This window comes from Rhodnius prolixus, unplaced genomic scaffold (assembly GCF_049639745.1).
Source record: "Rhodnius prolixus isolate KJV_2025 unplaced genomic scaffold, Rpr scaffold_3, whole genome shotgun sequence".
Lineage (NCBI taxonomy): Eukaryota > Metazoa > Arthropoda > Insecta > Hemiptera > Reduviidae > Rhodnius > Rhodnius prolixus.
The window spans coordinates 19,246,900-19,268,398 of NW_027411603.1; the positions used below are offsets into that span (position 1 = coordinate 19,246,900).

The window sequence follows — 21,499 nt, forward strand, 5'->3', positions numbered from 1 at the left end:
CTGGATTGCGATATAAGATCTTAAACACCTTGAAAACCAGGAATCGCAAAAACGATTGGTGCGTAAAATCCTAGTCCTTGTAAAGAGAAAAGGTTCACTCTTGTATATTTTCAAAGGGTCGGCTGCATAACCTCCATTTAACTGCAGCATCCGGAGGATAGGAGGACCAACTTTGGAACAATAAATCTAACCAAATCTAAAAGTGATTGACATTTTGAAATTACTAAGAAACATGTTGTTGATGATTTCACAAATATATCCCATCTAAAAGATATGGATCTACAATACTCGTTAATTTTAATAAACATTTAAATAAATCTCATCAAATTTTGTCCAACACATTTTCTTGAAGAGGGTAAATTTTGGTAAAACGTCATTATGTTTTATTTGTTCTGAAATAATGGACGTTCCTATTCATTGTCATTGCTTGATGTATTGTTATCAACTCGGGAGAGTTGCATATAATCATAGAAATTAATAATCCATTTCTGTGATTTCCTGTATTGCATAGAAATTGAATTGGCTGGTATATTATGTGGTCCTGGATAATACCATTACTCAAAATCAATACAATATGGTAAATCTGATGCTCACAAATTAATTTACCACCCAAATGGCATCTTAAGGGTTAATTAAAAGTATTATTAGGTTTTTAATTAAATTTCATTCTGCAAAAATAAGAAGTTTAAATTAAAAATAAATAATTGTTTGTTTGTATTTGTTACTACAGTTTTGAAGAAAGTTTACCACTTCCGTGATAACTAAAATACCAACATATTTGAAGCATCTTTGTTCGCAACTTTAGCGGAAATAAAAAAGCAAAACAAAAATGGTAGCAGGAAGACGTTAGCTCAATGGTTAGCATCGTATACTGCATTCCAACGCGGAGATCACGGGTGCAAATCCAGCTGCTGGCCCTACACTTTTCTTTTCCTAGGAGCTTATTACAACTCACGTTTCGGTGATAGACAGTGTTGTCTGGAACGAGAGAACATTGTCCAGAGGTCGACTGTGCACTGAAAAAAAGCTCTTGTGCCAATACCTCAGATGTGGAAGCGCCTTTAGAAAAAAAGTTGTAGTAATGCTGTTGTGAGTGTTAAGTGATCTAGAGTCTCTATTCTTGATACTGTTGCTTCAATATGCCGACGATGTGGGCATATTCACATTAAAGTATTCCTTGAAGGAATATAAACGTGTCCTTTAAGGGATAGTAGAAAACTAGTGTACCCTAGTTTAGGTGATTTCCTTCCCCATTTCCTCATTGGTGAGCCACTTTAGTTCTACTTGTCCCGGATCTAGTCATCAGTCACTTTTGGAATTACTTAAGCTAATTAAGTAATTCTTGAATTACTTAGCTTCGAATCGCCTTTAGATAACAAAGAAACAAAAAAGTGAAAATCGATTTAAGAGCACTTTGGAAAACGGTGGGTGCAGGCTTCCTTTTAAAATGCTTTTTTTGGTTTGATATACTGTCTCATACCAACATAATATTGACTAGAATAAAATAAGTAAATGAAATCCCAAATTAGGAGAAAATTGGTTGAACCAATGTGCCAACTTACTCCATAGATTTTTTCACTTCTTAATATTAAAAAATGGTTCAATTGATTTTATTTAAACTCTGTACATCACTTTGAAAAGCTATCTTTATATTCTATTAATTCAAGCAGTTCTTCATTTAAAATTCATTCTTCATTTAAAACTTTTTCGTGGAAACGTTATTTCAGAGAGGTGAAGTTAAATTTCTCTTCTTTTGTGCCATTGTGTGTACTGTCATTCATACTAGAGCAAAAACAAGTGAAGAAATGCGGATTTCAAGTCCAAACACCAAATTAGGTGTCGTGTTCGAAGGCAATAAAATCCAAGACCTACTTCGGGAATCAAACCCAGTACCACCACAAAATGCATCATATCTTTGCGGGCTTCGCCTCTTACCGATCGGCTATCGTGGCTTTCTTTAATGAACGTGTAATGTTATCTAAATATATGGAGTTCTGACCGAAGTTCATGATTCATAAAACCTCTAATAAGTCCCAAGAATATCAGTCTATCGGCAGTGCGTCTTCAAAGTCTTTTTATATCCAACTTTTTGCGCAATGCTAAGGATTTTCTTTTGAACTATGACTTTTATTGCACTTTAGGTCTATCAATTGGTTTTTGTGCGGATCCGGTAAAGCTGTGACATCAAGCGATTTTCAACAGTATAATCTTATAGTGGTAAACAACTAATTATCCTTGTGTGTATGAGTTTTAAGTTTCAAAAAAATGAAACTATGGAATGAATTGCTAAAATATGACTGAAATTAGCATTTATTTTTTCATCCTATGAAACAATGACTCAGTCACCAAAAATATGAACAGTAAAAGATTTCATGAGAGTATTTTCATCACCCACATGCACGCATACCTATATGTTATAATAGTAGTTTAATCATTATCAATATAGGTTTAAACAGGCTAAGCTGTGTGTTAAACTGTGCAGTGATCTACCGCGTAAAACGTAAACTACGTCTTTCAACCTAGTATTCACAGAGTGCACTGGAAGCATTGTTTGATCATTATGCTGTTGGAATTGACTTGCTACAGCTAGATCCAGTGTTTTTTATTAAATAAAAGGCAATAGTAATATTTTGGTGAAATAATAATAAAGGAAAGTGTAGTAACACTCAGTAAAAAAGTATTAAAATAAAATAAGGCACAAGTTTTCCCACTTGATTAGCAAATAAAAATTAATATTTATTCTACAGAAAATGAATAAATACATGGCAATACAAATAAATTGCAAATGAATATTTTTAGGTCCGATTTCATTTAATTTTATGAACAGTATTAATTGTAAAATAATTTCGATCGTTGGATATCCCTTTTAAATGGAGTTAGCAGATCTCCTTCAAAAAGAAGGAAAGAGGCTTATAAAACTTAAAACACTTGCAACGGTTGACACATATTTATGATGCATCTGGCGGTGGTTTCTGGAATCTCTTGCGTACAACGTATGTCTCACAGAATGCTGTCTTGTTGGAAGTTCTTGGGTAAATAAACGTCAATTTTATTAAGGTTTTTAAAACTTAAAATGGTATAATGATAAACTTTACTTACGGAGAACAAATTAAAATTAGCATATGGAACATAAAAAACACATTTTGTAAAAACCAAGAATAATTTTGGTTACAATCAATTTTAGGGAAGTATTCGTTAATAAACGTTTTCCAATAAAGTGGGTGGAAGATTTATCTAAACAGTTTTTGGGATATTAGCCGAGTAGATGGGTCAACTCCTCTTCACCTCTAATTCAAATATTATTTTAAATTTTAAAAAGATTAATAACGATGGTTTATAATGGTACATGGTTTGAGATGAGACTTGAAAAAGCTGCTTGTTCCAGAACGATGATTTATTGCCCGATTCATTTATTTAATTTAATTAGTGTACTGTTTTTTGTGATCATTTATTTCACCGTATGCAGGCGGCGCGTAGGAATAAGAAGACTCTATTTACGCTGATAGATTCGTAGTTAATAATTTCAGTAGTATTGATCCTTCCAGTAAGGGAGCACTAACATGTCTCTTTGACTTTGAGAGAGCAAAAAATTTGGCTGCCTGTTGTATCAGTGAGTGTTTGTTCGTATAATTCATGTCTGTGTAACTTGTACAAGGTATATAAGTGAGTAAGTGTTAATGAGAAAGTGCGGTGATAAACACGGTTTACATGTCGTTCGCAAAACTCAATTAATTGCTCACATCATTTACTTTTGCATATAACTGTGTGTCCTTCGAGTTTTTTTATTTTTTTATTTATTTAAGTTACACCAGCGCTAGATACGCCATAAGTAACAATGACAATAACTGACCACTACAAACTCACTAATTGATGGGAGAAGTTACCCAGTGATAATACTCCCTAAGTCGTCTCTAGGATTAGCTACTCTCCTCAGAAGAGAGAAAATCGTGAGGCCACTGGCGTTTTAGTTCTTGATGGTGATCAGATAATAAATGGCGGACAAGAGGATTGGAATGAGAGTGCAAGTTCTGATGAAAGCTTTTATAGCGAGTTCGTGCAACCTGACCAACAAACGGAATTTCCAGGTCTGTGTGGATGGTTAGATTTGAAAAATAAAATATAAAATGGAGCGTTAACGATAGTGCGGAGAATTTTAGACTGGAGAGATTGAATTCGTTGAAGATTGGAGCGTTTCGTTGAACCCCACAGTTCAATATCGTACGTCCAGGCGGGTTTTAGTATAGATTGTTAATCAGTCGTTTGTTATTTTGTGAAAGTTTTGAATGTTGGTTTAGTAGTCTTTTAAGTAGTCGATAACGCCTGTTAACTTCAGTTCGTTTAAGTCGTGTGTGAGGGTTCCAAGTCAGTCTTTTGTCTAAATAAAGCCCAAGATAATGGACAACATCGGCAGGAAGAATTGGAATTGAGTCATAAAAAATCGGAGGAAGAGTGATGCGCCGGAGAGTAAAAGTAATATTTTGAAATTTTGTTGGACTGGTATGACCTGAGGGCCATGATCCCAGAAAAAATGGATAATCTTCTTCTTTATAGTCGCTTATACTTATGCCAAAATATTTCTCCAATTTTATCACCCAGAGCCTTTTCAGTAATTGCCGGCCTCTGAACAGAATTCTCTCGTTACAGCACCATCCATCATCCTGTTCCAGAAGAGAAAATAAGAAGTAGTTTATATAACTAAGAAATAGAAGTAAGAAGTTTGTAAAAATAGATAATCCAGAACAGGCTGCTAGATTCAAACCTGAGATCTCCGCATAGATAACCATTGCGCTAACTACTGAACTAATAAATTCCTTGCTGGATGATCAATATTCATGAAAATATTTAGTTAGCAATAAAAATTATTTGGATTTTGAAATATATGTATTGTGTATGAAGGCATTAGAAAAAAAGAGAATTTTGTGTTTTCAATAGAGTGTGTTTTAAGGGTTTGTAAACAGTAATTGTTTTAATCAAGCTAAAATAGTTAGTTAATTTACAGTAAAGCGTTGAGGACCGTTTTAGATGAGAGGTGGTTTTGAGTGATGTTGGAATCTAAAGTACGTCCGGACTGTGGTAACTCAATTGATGTCGTAGCTTGGGGTTGACGCTTCTCCAAGCCGACATTCTCTACACCAAATCCAGCCTTCTTAAAGCGTTCAATCTCTCTCTACCTAACAAACCATGTAGCCTTTCCCTCTCCTCCTCTTTGTACTGGTAGTTGTTACAGCTGTCTTGCCAGTTAATGCCCTTGCTACTCTCTCACCTAAATTGATAACTGTAAATGCGCTAGAAGTCAAAATCATTAACCCTCCTATAAATCAAAGCTCAAATTAAGCACGAGTCAATCATATTGAAACAACACTGTATTCAGTGTTAATTAATAAAGTGTTCTTAATATTTACATTGAATATTTACCACGCTATGAACTCAAGTATTTTGCTGTAATTACGGTATAAAAAAAAAACTAACCTGAACATGATGATAGCCATTCAGCAGCTATGATCATGTAGTTAAATTTGGTTGCAAGGCCATCTTCGTGGATAAAAACGAAATCAAGAAGCTCAGCCGCATTGTTGAAACATTTTCGCTCACTAATGTCGCTTTGAAGACACCCAGAAAACTTCTTTGTAGCCCATTTTGATTACTGCCGGCAATATTCACCTGGTGCCATCAGGTTATAATATAGCAATGAAACTATTTGCACGAATCAAAATTTATTTATTCCCTCACGGCATGTGTTTTAAATATTTTCCAAGAGTCTGTGTTTGTCAAGTAAAACTCAGGATAATGAATCGGCAGGGCTTAAATAATGATGAGAATTGGCAATCTTTTTAGGACATAAATTACTTAATTATTTTTCGTAAGTTCTTGCTACCTTTGATAAGAGAAGACATTTCTAGAAAGGTTATTGTAAATAGTTAATGAATATTTAACACTCTAGCATTAAGAAATATGGCTAGATTGTGGGCTCTGCTAAACTCAAATATAAATCCTGTACAATCCTTCCAATCAAAGTCTTTGTTGAATAATTATAACTCCCTATTGTTTTCAAACGTACTATTTATCACTATCTCAATATTCTGTTTGTTACTTAATTAACCTATTTCGCTCTCTGATATTTCCATCCAAACCTACAGGATCATCCTAAACTTTTAACAATACATAGACACACTTTCACTTCTCGGCAATTATTTACCAAATTAATGTCTTAGTTATTCTTAACTGCATGCAAGATATTACTTTTAAGAAGCATTTTCTTTGTTAAGAAACCTTTACTTAAGAGCAACAGTTAGTACAACCTCGTAACTCCTGGCTAAAAATCACAAAGCATTACTTAAACATCATTACTGTGAAAGTCTACTGCGTGGCGACTCTTGTTACCTTGTTTGCAAAATAAATTTCAAGGCAATATTTTATTATAAATCTACTTAGTTCTTTTTAATATTTTCAGGTTACCCAATGGAATTAGCAAGTCTGCCTGTTATGGTGTTCATTCATGGTGAATCGTTCTCCTGGAATTCTGGAAACCCATATGACGGAAGTGTTATAGCTTCATATGCCGATGTTATAGTAGTTACAATAAACTTCAGATTAGGAATATTTGGTGAGCCATTTTTTTTTAATATGTTGTTGATATGTTATTGAAATATTGAATGAAAATACTATGAATAAAATATTGACCCCTTCATTACTTTAGCTTTACAAGCTAATGCCATCGCCCAAATTTCAGCTTTACAAGCGTTCAAAGTATTTTTCCGACTTTCACGGATACGACAACGCTTATTCAATTTATAACGCTACAACAATTTACATAGATTTTTAAGTAAATTGACCTTAATAGATCAAATTGACTAATAGTATTTTCATTATTTTCTAGGTTTCTTGAAGCAGAGTCTGATTCCTGGACCAAAGTCTATCAGCAATCTTGGATTAATGGACCAAGTTGCTGCTCTTAAATGGATAAAGGACAATATTGCCAAATTTGGTGGTGATCCTACTCTGGTTACCTTATTTGGCCATCATACCGGTATGTTTGCAAATACTACTTTAATCCAAAGATTACTATGCGATAATGGTAAAAAATAGAAATTCTTGTGAAATTCTAATTCTAATTAATTACCAATTAGCCTGTTTGTAAAAAAGGGAGTGGTACAGCTCAGAATAAAATGTTTCAATGTCCGTGAATCCTAAGAGGTTAGCTTTGTGCTGGAGTTCTAAACGGACAATTCACCATCTGTGATGGACTTCGAAAGAACACTGTCTGGAGGCCGGCAGTGTACTGGAAAAAAACTTCTGGGCACCAATAACCTCAGATGTTGATGTGCCTTGAAAGAATAAAAATACTCGTATATCCACAAATCCAAGAGGTTACTTTCTTTAACAATGAGGACTATAGTTGAATTTTTTTGAAGAAAAGTAAGTTTTGTATGGTGCCTTTTTCAAGGACTCCTTTCAAATTATTATTCGTACTGCCAGCTGTGTATAGGTTATATAAAAAGAGCATTGCTGAAACCGCAAGTTTGTAAAAAATTTCCCACGAGGTATATATGGCAATCGAGCAGATTTTCGCTTTAGTGTTTCCACAGAAATTCACGTTTTTCGCTTATTAATTTCGAGTGGATTGATTTTCTTCCAAGACATTTTACGCTCCTAGATATTATGCAGATGTTAGAGTACTATAAACTGAGTAGAACTAAATTACCGAACTAAGCAATCCCGCTTAAAGAACGTTTTCTACAGAAATGATTCAAATAAAAGAAATAGACTTACGTTTGTACCATGCGTGTGATGTACTATTAAAGTATCCACTAGAAAGGCAACTATTTTATTTTTCCCAGAATGCTCTTTAGCTGAAATCTTTTCATTTAAAACCATTACTTCTTTTCATGTCATGTAAATTATTTGAAAGAAATGTAACAAACAAACCAATTTCTTTGAAACAAATAAGAAAATAAAATTCTGGAAAATTTAGCGTAGTAAAACTTAGATTTTTCTAATTTTGTCCAAAAACTTATTTGTTGGGTATGATGGTAGCAATTAATCCATTCGAACGTAATTTCTGGTGAAGGCTCAAATTTGAAATCTGCATGAATGGGTAAAAGAAAGAAGCAAATATTTTTTCATCATAGCAACGTGTTTAGATAGTACTAGATCGTTACTGCTCACAATACTACCTGTATTTTTCAGGTTGGCTGTACTCTAAGCATCAGACAAAAGGGCAGAGCCAGATAACAGACGTACTTTACTATAAATTTCTCTTATTATTAAATTATATGAGATCAAAGGCCACCTCTTGGAATCGAACCCAGTTGTGATATACAACTTTGCTTTTATGTCTCTTAAGCCCCTCAGCCATCATACCACTGATAAAAGCTGTTACTTCTCTCAGATCTTTACTAAATTAATTCGAATCACTGCTTATTTAGCTTGTATCAGATTTAATTGTATAATATAGGGACCTATATAGTTTTCGTTTATCCAATTTGAGCACAAATATTGAAATTTGTGTAAAATATTTCTTTGTGTGTTTGTTTTTAATGTTAGTGCTCCCAGGCCCACATTTTGTTTAGGTTAGGTGGTAGGAGAACTGAGGGCAAGTTGTTTGTCATTGCCACCTGGCTTTTAGCTCCCATTTCGACGCCCTACATTCTTTCTTGTTAAAAAATATCTGCTGTCAAAATTATATGTCACAATAAAGGGACAATTGAAAATCCTTCTTTTCACTGTTCACTTCTTATTGCTGCCGTCAGAGTAAGCATAAGAACGTGTCCAATTTTCTAAATTGAGTTGTCACAGGAATTCTAAGGTTCGTGGTTTTATTTATGTATTTTATTTTAAGTCAATATCCGAGAACATAAGGTGCCCACAACCTTTTCAGAAAGGGAAAGTACAGAAAGAGAAAAGCTAATGCCAGCCAACTGTATTCAATCCCGGGAACTCCGCGTGTGAGTGTCATTACTCTAACTCTAATCACTAATCCGTTTTTTTTTTAATTTCTGTGCTATCTAGATTTAAAATGAATGTCCTAATCCTGAATTGGTTCTTAAAACAATTATCTCTGGACCGAGATGGCTCCTTGGAAACCTCATGGGCTTGTACATTTTCCAGACTACTCCGCAATTATAGTAGGTGTAAACCTATGGCAGTGATGGTAACAAAGATCACGTCAACTACCTGTCTACGTTTACAGTAGAATTATTTTAACGAACGTCAAAGTTAAAGGGACGAATAAGTACTTTCAGCTTGAGTTGTAAGGATACAAGTTCACAATTGTACTTGAAAACGATTGCCTGGAAGAAGAAAGTAATCTTATACGGTCTCACATTCCTTTCTCCAGACTCCTAACATTAATTAAGGAGACTCTAACTCTAAGTGAAGCTGATGAACTATTTATGGATGCCAAAATACATCCTTCGAATCCCTATCGAGGAAGCTAATTGGCCGTCCTCCAAAGACTTTTATCTATTTACTCTAAAAAAAATGTGATCATCTTTTAACTTTTGTCAATTGCAGTTAATTTCCTCGTTAGAATTTTTTTCTGAGCTAAATATTATTAATTAATGTATTGATAAGTGAAACCTGTTGCTACATTCACATAGCGTGTTACAGAATTCACAAATCTTCCTAAATTATGCGTTTCCAAGTAAAGCACCTGCTACTTTCAATCAAAGCATTTTAGGCCTTTTGTATTTGTCTATTAATGGCACAAACTAAAGATACACAGGTATAAATACAACGAACGTCCAGTTTTAATTTCTAAGTTCTTCTTCCTCTATTTACTTCTTTTTCTGTACTTTCTCTTATTTATGATATCTTTTATTTACTTTTTTTTTGCGCCAAAAGATTTTTTTTTCTTATACAGTCCAAAGTAAATCACTTAAAGATAAAGGTGACGTGGTCGGTATAGTCGCAAATTAAGAGCTTGGCCAGATTCCCAAATAGGACAGCTATTCCATCTAATATATGCTTGTCCATCCGAAAATTCATCTTTCTTCTACTAACTTCCACACATAGTAAAAAAAAATTTCTGCCCGTAAGTTATTTATATATCATCATATTTAGTTGCCAAACTATTTATATACTTCTTATTTATGTATATATTCACGTACGTATACAGTAACAAAAAATATTTGGCTTAAACATTATTTTTGCTTACTTAATGTCGTACAAAATTTATAACTTTTAGAGTAAAATTTCCTTATCAACTTATTTTTTTTTTTCTGTAATCTTACATTTCTAATCATTATCCAAATACTTATTAAATGTAAATATTAAAATAAAAATACTAATTAATATAACTCGTTTAGAATTTAAATGGTGCAACAAATTTGAATAAGATTAAATGTTCTTATATTATTTTGCAAGAACAAAAAAGAAAAAACTAGAATTTCATAGTAAATTTCTAACAAGCATTTGATATTAAAGCCGCTTTTATGTTTTTAGTGATTTATATGAAAAGTTTCATCCCAATCTTGGGTAAGCTCCAAATTATTTTAATAAATAAATATTTCTAAATGAAATGAATCTACTTTTTATAATTTATATTTCTTTAGTTTTAAAGTTAAAAAGAAAAAAATATTAACACTTTGAAGTTTTTTCTTATCTACGAGGTTTGGAATCAACACAAATCCTAGATTCCTTAAATTCTCTTTGATTATATTTTGTCTTAAAGCGTAGTACTTTCTTAAAATATACAGTTCACAATCTTTTCAGAAGTAAGTCGTTGGGACCTCTAAACATCGAATATTTTTTCCTACGAATCATAAAGCAAATAATAACAAAAATGAACTAATTTTCGGAAGAGAATTAAGATATGAAAATTAAGAAACTTTAGCATGATAAAGAGAGAGGATGGAGGAGCTTGTGAACTGTCAACTCCGTGGGTTTAAACTTTTTCTCGATAATTATTAAACAACATTTTGCCTGCTCGGAAATCGAATACGTGCCAGAATAGCACCCCTCTCATCGCGAACGAATCTGGTATTTGTTATACTTGGAGGTTTGTGTGCTTAGTGTGGTAAGAAGCTCTTGTTATACGATCCTTAAGGCTCCTGTCAAAACGTTTAATCAAGTCTCTGGTTTCTACCAACAATCTCTTGAAAATTATTTATAATTATCGTAAAAACAGTTTAACATTTAGGTAAACATTTTTTATTTTCATTGAAACTTTTTCAAAACAATGGATAAACGACTTTAAAACTCTAGGCCTTGCTTTTCGCTACATCATTTATCAGGGATCGTTTTAATTAGGTTTTTTTCTTCATAGGGTAGAGTTGATTAACTTAGAGCCTCGTAGAAAATTTAAATATGTTTTAAAGAATCAGTGGAAACTTACGAGAGAATCCCTTATTCTTTGCAAGCAAGCTACATCAAATCCTCAATAAATGATTTATTCATTTTGTAGACATCAATACTGTTTCAATCGTGCGAAATCAATGCACTAAATAATCTCAGTGTAAATCGCTTTGGTTGTTTGATTATGATTTCTTAATTTATTCCTTGTTTTACTGGGAAGGAGGCCATAGATAGAATAAAATATTTTTGGTGCTAATGGTGGCTAAATTATTCTGTCTAAATTTGTATTTAATTTATCACCTCTTTCCGCACCATACAAATAAGTTGTTACAAATAAGTTGCCAAGTAAAGAAACCATTACCTTCATCGTTAAAAACTTTAAATTGGCATGAATAGCGATTTTGATTCTGTTTTTATTTTTTTATTTACTGAATAAAAATAAATTCAAAATGAAAGGTAAACACAATTAATTTGTTTTTAAGGTAATTGGAACAGGAAATTTCTTGAGAAAGAATGCAATTATATAATTTTTTAGTATATAATATATGAATTCTATACACTACATCAGATCTCTATTTATAAAGTAAGCATTTGAACTACTTGGTAGCTAACCTATGTAATTAGTTTCGTTTAATTCTTTAAAGCTGTTAATTAGGGAATATTCTTAATAAGAACATATTATGCCGAGAGAGCGGGAGTTGACAAATTGAAGTTCAACATGTTCGATATACTGAGTTACAGCAGAACAGCTTATGTTTGTATGTACTTAGAGGACCTAGCGAAGTGTTGGAGTGGGAAATGATGTATCGATTCATGAAGATGAACGAAATTATCGTAGAAGATATAACGTCAGTTAAGGTTGGTGAACGAAGGAGCGCCAAAAATTCCACATAAGAGTCGTGCAGCGGAATCACTTAATTACTTAGTAGATGTATGCATATAATCCAGTGAATTTTCGTTTTTCTGAGTCACATTGAACGGAGAACAGAACAGCTGTGTTCAACCACATTTAGGTGGCATCTTGCATTAATTTAATGACATTTTTCGTTACATCGTTCAATCGTAAAAATACTCAACCAAAAATTACGCTGTAGTATAAGAATTGACAACAGCAAAAACGTAGAATACTAGAAAAAATAAAAAAGGCAATGGCTCAAAATTAATAGTTTTAATTTTATACATCCTGTACACTATCTACTCAGACATACCAACTCATCCTCAAACTACTCTTCTCACCTATGCTGATGTTACTGCCTTCTTATCTACTAACAAAGATCCATTAATAGCTCACAGAAACCTTCAGTCCCACCTCACCTCCTTAGAAAAGTGGTTCAAAAAATGGGCTATAAAACTGATCGAGACAAAATTTCAAAACATTACCAGTGAAGGTAATTTGACGTATCACTCTTCCTCCTGTCTTTTACAATCTTATTCCTTTACCAGCAGTCTACGTAGTCCGCTACCTTGGGCTTTACCTTGACAAAATACTTACGTGGAATACTCAACACAACTTAAGAGAACAGAACTAAACAGACGCTTCCGACAACTGAAAATACTATTAGACAACAGATCAAAACTCACTCTGGAAAACAAAAGACTTATGTATATTAAAGCCAGTCTGGACTTATGGTATCGAACTGTGGGGTTCAACCAAACGCTCAGACCTGAAATCCAGTCCTTGCAGTCCAAAATTCTTTGCTCAACTGTAAACGCTCCTTTCTATGTTACCAATCAAACCATTTGTACAGACTTTAACATTCCTTTCGTCACACAGGCGGCTAAACACGTTACAGAAAATTCCATCTTAACATACAATCCATACAACATCAATCTTCCAGAACATTTCCAAACAACACTCTTGTCATAAAAGACAGTGGCCTCGCGATCTCTCCCGATGACAAGAGTCATTAGTAAGTAAAATTTTATTGGAGTGTTACCGCTGAGTAACTTCTCCACTCTGAGAGTTATATGTTATGTTGTTTATTGTTATTATTGTTGCTTAAAAATGCGTTGATTGTAACAAAATAAACGATTAAAAAAAAAATAAAAAATGATACAAAGAGAATAGAAGACAACCGTTTTATTTATTTCATTGTGATGGGAGACTTCTTTTGTTTAAGAATAGTTTACAACAGCTGGTCTTTCCGGATCTAGAAGGAATAATAAATATCATAGTGGCCTAATTTACAGATAAGTTGGTAAGGATGTTGGATTAGTGACTTAAATTTTATTTCATCGTCAGTTATGGATGATTTTGGATAACTTGGAGCTATGAATGGAGGAAGTTATTTGAATTATGTAAATGCTGACATGGCCAGTACGCTCAGAACCGAGTTCTGACGTGGGCCGACAACGTAGAACCCCTCACTAATTGGAGATTAAATGGGGACTCAAGGGAGAAATTAATTACGAAATGGGACGAGTTTAACATACGTCTGCCCTGTGCAGCCAATCCGCCACGCCTACTCTACATTCATCTGCGCTATCTTGTTTCTGGCGAATATTTTGCCTTTAGTTTTCCGTTCAAATGTAAATTTAAGTTGGTGGAATTCTTACCTATCTAGGGCCTCTAGTACATGAAAAAGTCATCTGGTAACATCTTCAATTTATCTTCCAAATATATATGCTTTATATTCGTTTGAAATAAATCAATGCATGAAATATTCACTTTAAAAACATGTTATTTGCGCATATAAAGAATATGATCGCAACTGCTTGCAACAGTTCTCAAGATTGCAAGTTTATTCAATTTGTTAATCGAAAGCAATAGTTCTTACATATCTTCTACAGACCAATATAAAACTCATTGTTTGGTTTTGAAAAAGTTTGACGAATGATGGCCTGAACTATAAATCGATTTCAAGAAAATATTTGGCCTCGACAAGATTAAATCCTTAAGCAAATATATAAATTAAAAAACAAAAAGTTGGATTTAGACAAGTAAACCTTAAAATTAATACGCTAGAATTAGATCCCCAAGAGTACATGCGCAGAACTATCGTAGTTTGGATAGGAATATTTGTATATAGAGAGCTTAACCAAGTTAGGGCAATGAAACCGAAGAGAAAAACGTTGTAATCTGGACTTTTTGCAAACAATCTGGTCAGAATGTTTTTTTTTTTTTTAATTTTTATACAGTACTTTATAATAAAAGTACTAAATAATTTGTTAATTATTGTAAAAATTCACGTTTAAAATGAATGCTACGAATATTTTAAAAGATTTGTCAACCGGAATTGAAGGAAAGAAAACAAACTTTTAGTCCATTTTATTTAAGTGAGTACAATAACAAAGCAAAGATAACATAAAGCTTACTATTAAAAAGAATTGTGTGCTCAAGATGTCCTCCCAGTTATCCTATTTTGTGAGAACTTTAACAATACATTCTGTAGAGATCACATGGTTGAATCCGTAATGCTGGGCAGTTCCATAGATTTCATTCATCATAGCTAGTTTGTTTCAAAGGATTCAGTTGTTGATAATTTCATATTAACGTGATTGAAGCTTTTTAAGAGTAAGTCAAAATTATTGACCTAGATATAGGTGTTCGTCTATAAAGATTGATGAGAGTAAAAAGTATTCCATGACGAACGAAATCATTGGCATTTACTGCAGTTTTAATATTATATGTTTATTGGATTGGACCCTAGTAGCTTTAGAAAGGGTACCTTAACGATGTTATTTCCTGAGAAGTATTAACTTTTTTCTTAATAAATTAAAAGTAGATAACTTTTGAGTAAATTGCTGCAAAACCTGAAATCTGTATTTTTGTATTTTTACGTATTTATTTAAATTAGAACTGTTTGTTCAAACACATAATAATTTTTATTGAAGTAATAAGTCAATGAATTGAGAAACATTAAGGATGACACTCCTGGTGTGGCCCTGAATTCATTCACCTAGATTATCTAGATGTTGTATGACAGAGAGGTGTGGTCCAGTGTATGATAAGATCATTTTAGATGTCTTATTTTCTTGCAAATTTCTTTTATTTTGATCGTGACAGTAACGAACACTATGTATAAGTAAGGTGAGGTTGGATTCTTAAATTGGTCGTCAGTAATTCGTCGCGTCAGATCTAATTGAAACCGTTGTATTTTTTATTTCTGTTTCCTTGACATATTATTTTATTCAAAATATAATTAAACTAACGTTTACTTTCATTTTGCAGGAGCTGTCGCAATAAACTACTTAATGATGTCGCCTCTTACAGGAGAAAATGGTATTTTTGCAGGTTTTCATAAATTTATTTGTTAATTTCCTATGTATTTAGAGGTAACTTCTTAGCAAAGTTATCTAAACTCGGTTCTGAACGAAGTATAAGGTATTCAGTCTTCCAAGCATTTACTAAAGTAAGTTTCTTTACAAATATGGTATGGAATAAATTACGGGAGAGCTAACCAAATGGCCCATCAATTCCAGCGATGCTTACGGAATTGTTATTACGATAACTTCTTCTTTTATCAATGTTTACTAATGGCTCACAGCATAGACGCAAGCCAAATTTTCACTGCTTGAGAAGAGTCTCGCAATTGTTCTACGCTTAATTTGAGGAACCTCGCTCTTGCTATGCTAGAGTAGAGAACGTGGAGCGGTAAGCCTTCCTCAGCCAAGCAAAACATGCATTTCCCATCATCGTCCCAGTGGAGTATTGCTCCTGGCAATCCACAAAAGTGAACTAGCAAACATGTACACCTATCTTTTCTTTCTACTGAGGAATCATTAATTTATCATTTTAGGGAAACTATAAAAAATATTAAGTAAAGGGCTTCTTAAACGAGTGCAATGTAGATGTTTTCTGAGAGTACACTCATTTCACAATTATAAACTAAAACTATTATTGGAAATACAACAGCAGGAATGTAAAATTTTGGAAGATCACCAGAAGAGATGAGTAGTGTAGAAGATAAAAATTATTTTATTTACTTTAGACAGTAATGTAGAGAGCATAACACTTCATTTTATATTTTATTTGTTATAAAAAGTAAGTTGTTGTTATATATTTGTTATAAAAGTAAGTAAAGTAACTTAAACGATATAGAAATTTCAGTTACGGTCTTTGAACTCAAATGCAATCTGACTGGATATTCCATAAATCTATAACTTGAAGCATTGAATTAAAATAACAATGAATAGTGGAATTATCAGCAACGTATACATTTTTTTAAGAAGTGATGTGGAAATGCTTGGGATGATTGTAACAATTCAATACAAAGGGGAGGGGGGAGATATTTTTTAAATTTCCAAGAGTATCAAGTAAGCAAAGGATTTTAATTTGTAATAAGTTGTGTAGGCGGTATCATTTGTAGCTCTTAAAGGGACCAAATGGTATGTAAATTATGCATGAGCTATTCACAATTTCGCGGTTTAATTCTTTTAATATATCTTTTTAAATTAAAATTGATTAATGTAGTTGCATGGAAATAATAAATTTCAAATATTATTTATGGAAAAAGTTTGCTAATCAAACAGTTCTAAATCTGAAGTCAGCTAAATCAAAGTTAGCTATTGTGTACACACACACACACACACACACACACACACACACATATATATATATATATATATATATATGTCAATTTCACATGAAGTGTTGTAAAATAATAGTTCAGTGTTGGCTCAGATTTACAATTGGTCCAATCACTGAATCTACTCCATAGAAATATTGATTCTATTGTATACATTCATTCATACTTAGTTTGTCCGAATTGAAATAGTTCTCTGCGTATATAATTGTTTTCTTTACTTTTATTATTTTTAAGCTAGTAGGAATTAAATTATTCAGTAAACTTTTTTTTTACGGTTGATCACTAACATCACAAAACACTGAAAACGTATAAAAGTGTTTTTATTTAAGGATTTCTATCGTTTAAATAATTAGACTTTAGGCTGGTGTACTGGTATACCCAGATAAGAGACAACGTGTTTGCAACTTATACGGCGCTTTACAAAAGATTCTTGAGCGATGTTTTTTGGAATTGGGCGTTCTCAAGGGGAAAAAGAAGACTTTCTTGAGGAAATCTGTAAAGAGCTCGTGCCCAGGAAATAATTTCACCTATTTTTTGTTCCAACAAAATTAAAAATAAATATAACAATAATAATAGTGAGAAGACGAAAAGGTTACAAGTTAATCCAATAGCACGCTTATTGCTTATAATCATAGCAAACCCGCCTACATTCCTATTACTGTCAGGGTAGAAGAATACTGTTAAGTCTTGGCTGAAGTTGTTCACACATTCAGTAAACTCAGCTTCTTCCGGAAAAATAACCAATCATTTTACATGCATCCATCGGAATCTTTGTGTAAATATTTAGGATTGTGTTCAACGGCGAGCTCAAATGCCAATTCTGAGTGTCTATTCCTTCCGTAATTTTGTGCTTTATTTTCTGGAAAAATTCAATTTAAAAGCATTTATTAGAAAGAAATATGATGTTCAGGTAACCTAAAAAATTTAATAGTATACTATAGTATAGTATAATACTATACTATAGTATAAATTATAGTATAATTTAACAAATCCACAAAAAAGTTCGGAGAACTAAAGCTGTTTCTTCACTTCTCCTGTTTCTTGCCACCCGCGTCCACCTCCCCACTCAAAAGACCATCCACATTACTGATTATTCTTCCTCTTTGGTGGCATTCCAGCCTAGTTAAGGCCGCTTTAGCCCTCTCAATGCTCTTCTCCATTTCTCTTGTTTCTTAGCCACCCACGCCCACTTTCTCATCATAGTTTTGACACCAGATCTTTCAGCCACGACATTCGAGGCCCACTTCTCCTATTCCATCGACCTAGATGGCCAACAAAAAGTCTATTCGTAATTCTTCCCTTCTCCATCTGCTTCAGATGACACAACAACTCAACCTCCCACCTTGACCATTTCCCATTGGCTCTCATTTTACATATGTTACCCTGCCTTACAGGACTTCATATCTTTTGATATTTTCTACTCTTCCAAACTTCAAAAAGTAGTTCTTCCCTTTGACCAGGTCTCTATCTTATTTGGCAATCAAGCGAATAACAGTTTTATAGTGCGCCAATTCGGCTTCTCTGAATAATTCTTCAAAGTTTCTGATATTCCCAGTAGCAGCTGTTTCCAGCTTTGTTAGTTTGATATTGGATAACGAAGGTACTTATTAAAATTATATTTCTTGAAACTCATCTTATAATTCTAGAATGACTAGAACCAGAGAAGGGATTAGCGGTCTAGTGCACACTGGACTTCCAAATCGAAGATCCGCGATATTAGCGCCCTTAGATTTTCCGCCTTTAGAATGTTGCAATTAAAAACAGTACTGAAAATAGTAAAAAAAAAAAAAAATCCGTTCCATCTTTTACTTTGATGGGCAATGAATTCAAGCATTATTTTATAACATATGACAGTTAGCGGTGATATATATTAAACAGGTGTATTCAGTTGAGAGAGAAATTATCTTGGCACTCATATAATTAAAAATGGCCCATACTAGTTATGATATTTCTATTTTCATCCAATCAAGGTCGCTTACCTTATACTAAACTGCGAATTACTTTCAACCTTATATCTCCTATTATTAAAAAAAATAATAATAATAATAATAATAATAATTTGAGGGAAGATATTAACTGAGTAGTTGATGCACTAGCCTCTCACGCGGAAGTTTCGGATTCGGAAACCTACCCATAGGTTTCTCTTCCAAGAAGTCTCCATAACTTTTTTGAAATTGTTTTAAGTAACAAAAGAACGCGATCTGTGGGTGGTTTCGGGGCCGAGAACTATGTTGTCAACACGCCCTAAGTTTAAAAAGTAGAAATTGGATCTTTTATTCATTTCATTAACGTAATATTCGCTGATAATGAATACCGTATTTCTACTGCAGCTTTTCACCAGAAGGGATTTTTATTTTTTACATATTTGAAATATTTAATTTTTTTAATTTTAGCCGTGGTAATATGTCGGTTAGGTTCAGACTGATGTAAGACAGAACTGAACTTATAACCGTACAAATATCTAGCAGTTAATAAGGTATCAACATTAATATTTATTATATCTTTCTATTTTTATTGTACAATGTTGTCCAAACTATCGTAGCTATTTATTTTCAAATTACTAAATATGCTTTTATACAGATTTTTATTTTTGTTTGTTGAACATGATCAAATGTATGCTTATTAAAACTATCCGGTAGGACAGGTGTATAAGGGTTGATTGTCAAAACGTGCCGTTGAAAAACACCCAATTTTGTTCTCTTTTTCTATAAAAGATAAAATTCACAAATTTTCTTTATAATATAAGAGAAATAATCTTTTATAACCGCAATTTCTTTGCAACGACCCAGATTTAATAGATTTTGAGAAAAAAGTTGCTGAAAATGAGCAAAAACGACATTTTCAGAAAAAGTTCTTGTTCATCTTCTTAATTTAAGGCCCACACTAAAACTATTTTACTAAAATTTCTTTAACGCTTAGTCCGATTTTAACAAAATTTGGCACGGAGAAGTGGTTTAAGCTTCCCATCATGCCCTTACGCTTACTAAAGGGAAGAGAAAAGTTTGCACTTTAACAGGTAGAAATTGCAATGTTCTGATTATAATAGTTAATGAGATATGGAACGTTAAATTTTGTAGGTTTTCTAATTCGTTAAAATTTCAAACCTTTGTATTTTTCTTCAGACTTGAATAAATTCTTTACCGAATTGTAAGGAAATCTTTGTTCTATAACTGGTATAATCTGCAATGTTTTAGTTTGTTGGAGATATATTAAGTTAAATTTTTGATGTTTTCGAATTCGTTCAAATTTTGATCCTTTGTATCTCTCTTTTTTCAGATTTTATTGAACTCTTTGCCGCATTGTAGAGAAAGATTTGCTCAATAACTGGTATAATTTGTAATATTCTAGTGATAATAGTTAACGAGATACTTGAGGTTAAATTTTGGAGGATTTCGAATTCGTTCAAATTTCAAACCTTTGTCCTCTTTTCGAATTGATTGGATTTTAATGAAATTTTTACCGAATTGTTTTCTGTGGCTTATATAGCAAATGATTAGCACTTTTGATCTTTCATAGCTACTTTTTATTTAAATTTCTGCTTTGAAATCCTCACAAATATTAGTGGTGTGCTGAAAAAGTTCAGTTCACAATAGGAAAGAAAATGTAAAAATTGAAGTCTTTTGCAATTGCGTTTTAAAAGATTAAATTCATGAGAAGTATTATATAGTAGTAAGCAGTTTAGTATGTTAAGTAGTTTTTGAACATTATCATGAAACTGAACTTCAGTGTTCACTTTATGGAGAAATTAATCTCATCAGCAACTTGTATTATAATTTGCTACCTACCGTATTTTATACTTAAACCACTAAAAATGAATAAAGTAAAGTGAGAGATTAAATAACTTTCAACAATTTACATTTTATACCATTTCATTTTATAGTTACTCCTATTCCTTTAGAATATATTTATTTTAATTTCATGTTCAACCATTAAAAAAAAATGTTTTTTTTGTTTATTTCAAATAAAACATATTAGGTAGGTACTTTGGTAATTCTGACAATCGCTTTTAATATTTTGTTCTAGAAAAATACTAAATCAGATTTATCGAGTATATATATATTTAAGTGTTTATATATTTTTCAAGGCAATGAATTATATAAATAAAAATGAGCGTTCATGCTCATGTAATGGGCTTAAAAAAGGGATAGAGGTTGTTCATTGTGTTTGTTATTACTATGCTTTCACACCTTTTATCTTCTACTTGTAGTTTGAAGGACTGATCTCATTTTGATGAAGGGTTGGCACTATAGTAATAAATTTAGTTTGTTTCTTACTCTTCAACATATGTTTTTCTAACTTATCTTTTTTTGTTTTTTCAGCACTTTTTAGGAGGGCCATACTAATGTCAGGATCAGCATTAGCAAATTGGGCTGAAACAAAGCATCCAGAGACAATTCTAGGCTCAATCGCTGAAGCTCTTAGATGTCCATTAAATGAACCGTTAGAATGTCTTCGAAAGAAAAGAGCGGAAGATCTGCTAGCTGAGTCCACATTGTATGAATGGGCACCTTCGGTAGATGGTATTGTTGTACCAAATCATCCAAAGGGTATTATGTCCACTTATACACACCTGTTTACAAGGTAAATAAAAATAGTGCACAAAATGCAATGTTTTGTTTGTTAAATATCTTGCCAAGGGTGATATGCTTAAAACAGCTATTCTAGCTTACTTGACA

At 32.7% G+C, this 21,499-nt stretch overlaps 1 protein-coding gene across 13 annotated transcripts in view; it reads left to right on the forward strand.

Annotated features, from left to right (window-relative positions):
- Positions 1-21,499, forward strand: part of LOC141452374 (neuroligin-4, Y-linked-like) — a 232,185-nt gene that overhangs the window by 193,382 nt on the left and 17,304 nt on the right. For all 13 annotated transcript variants that reach the window (XM_074124418.1, XM_074124423.1, XM_074124422.1 and 10 more), the window contains 4 exons: positions 6,452-6,604; positions 6,878-7,027; positions 15,467-15,517; positions 21,143-21,404. In XM_074124418.1, the coding sequence (XP_073980519.1) occupies positions 6,452-6,604; positions 6,878-7,027; positions 15,467-15,517; positions 21,143-21,404 (616 nt within the window). The remainder of the gene's footprint in view (positions 1-6,451; positions 6,605-6,877; positions 7,028-15,466; positions 15,518-21,142; positions 21,405-21,499) is intronic.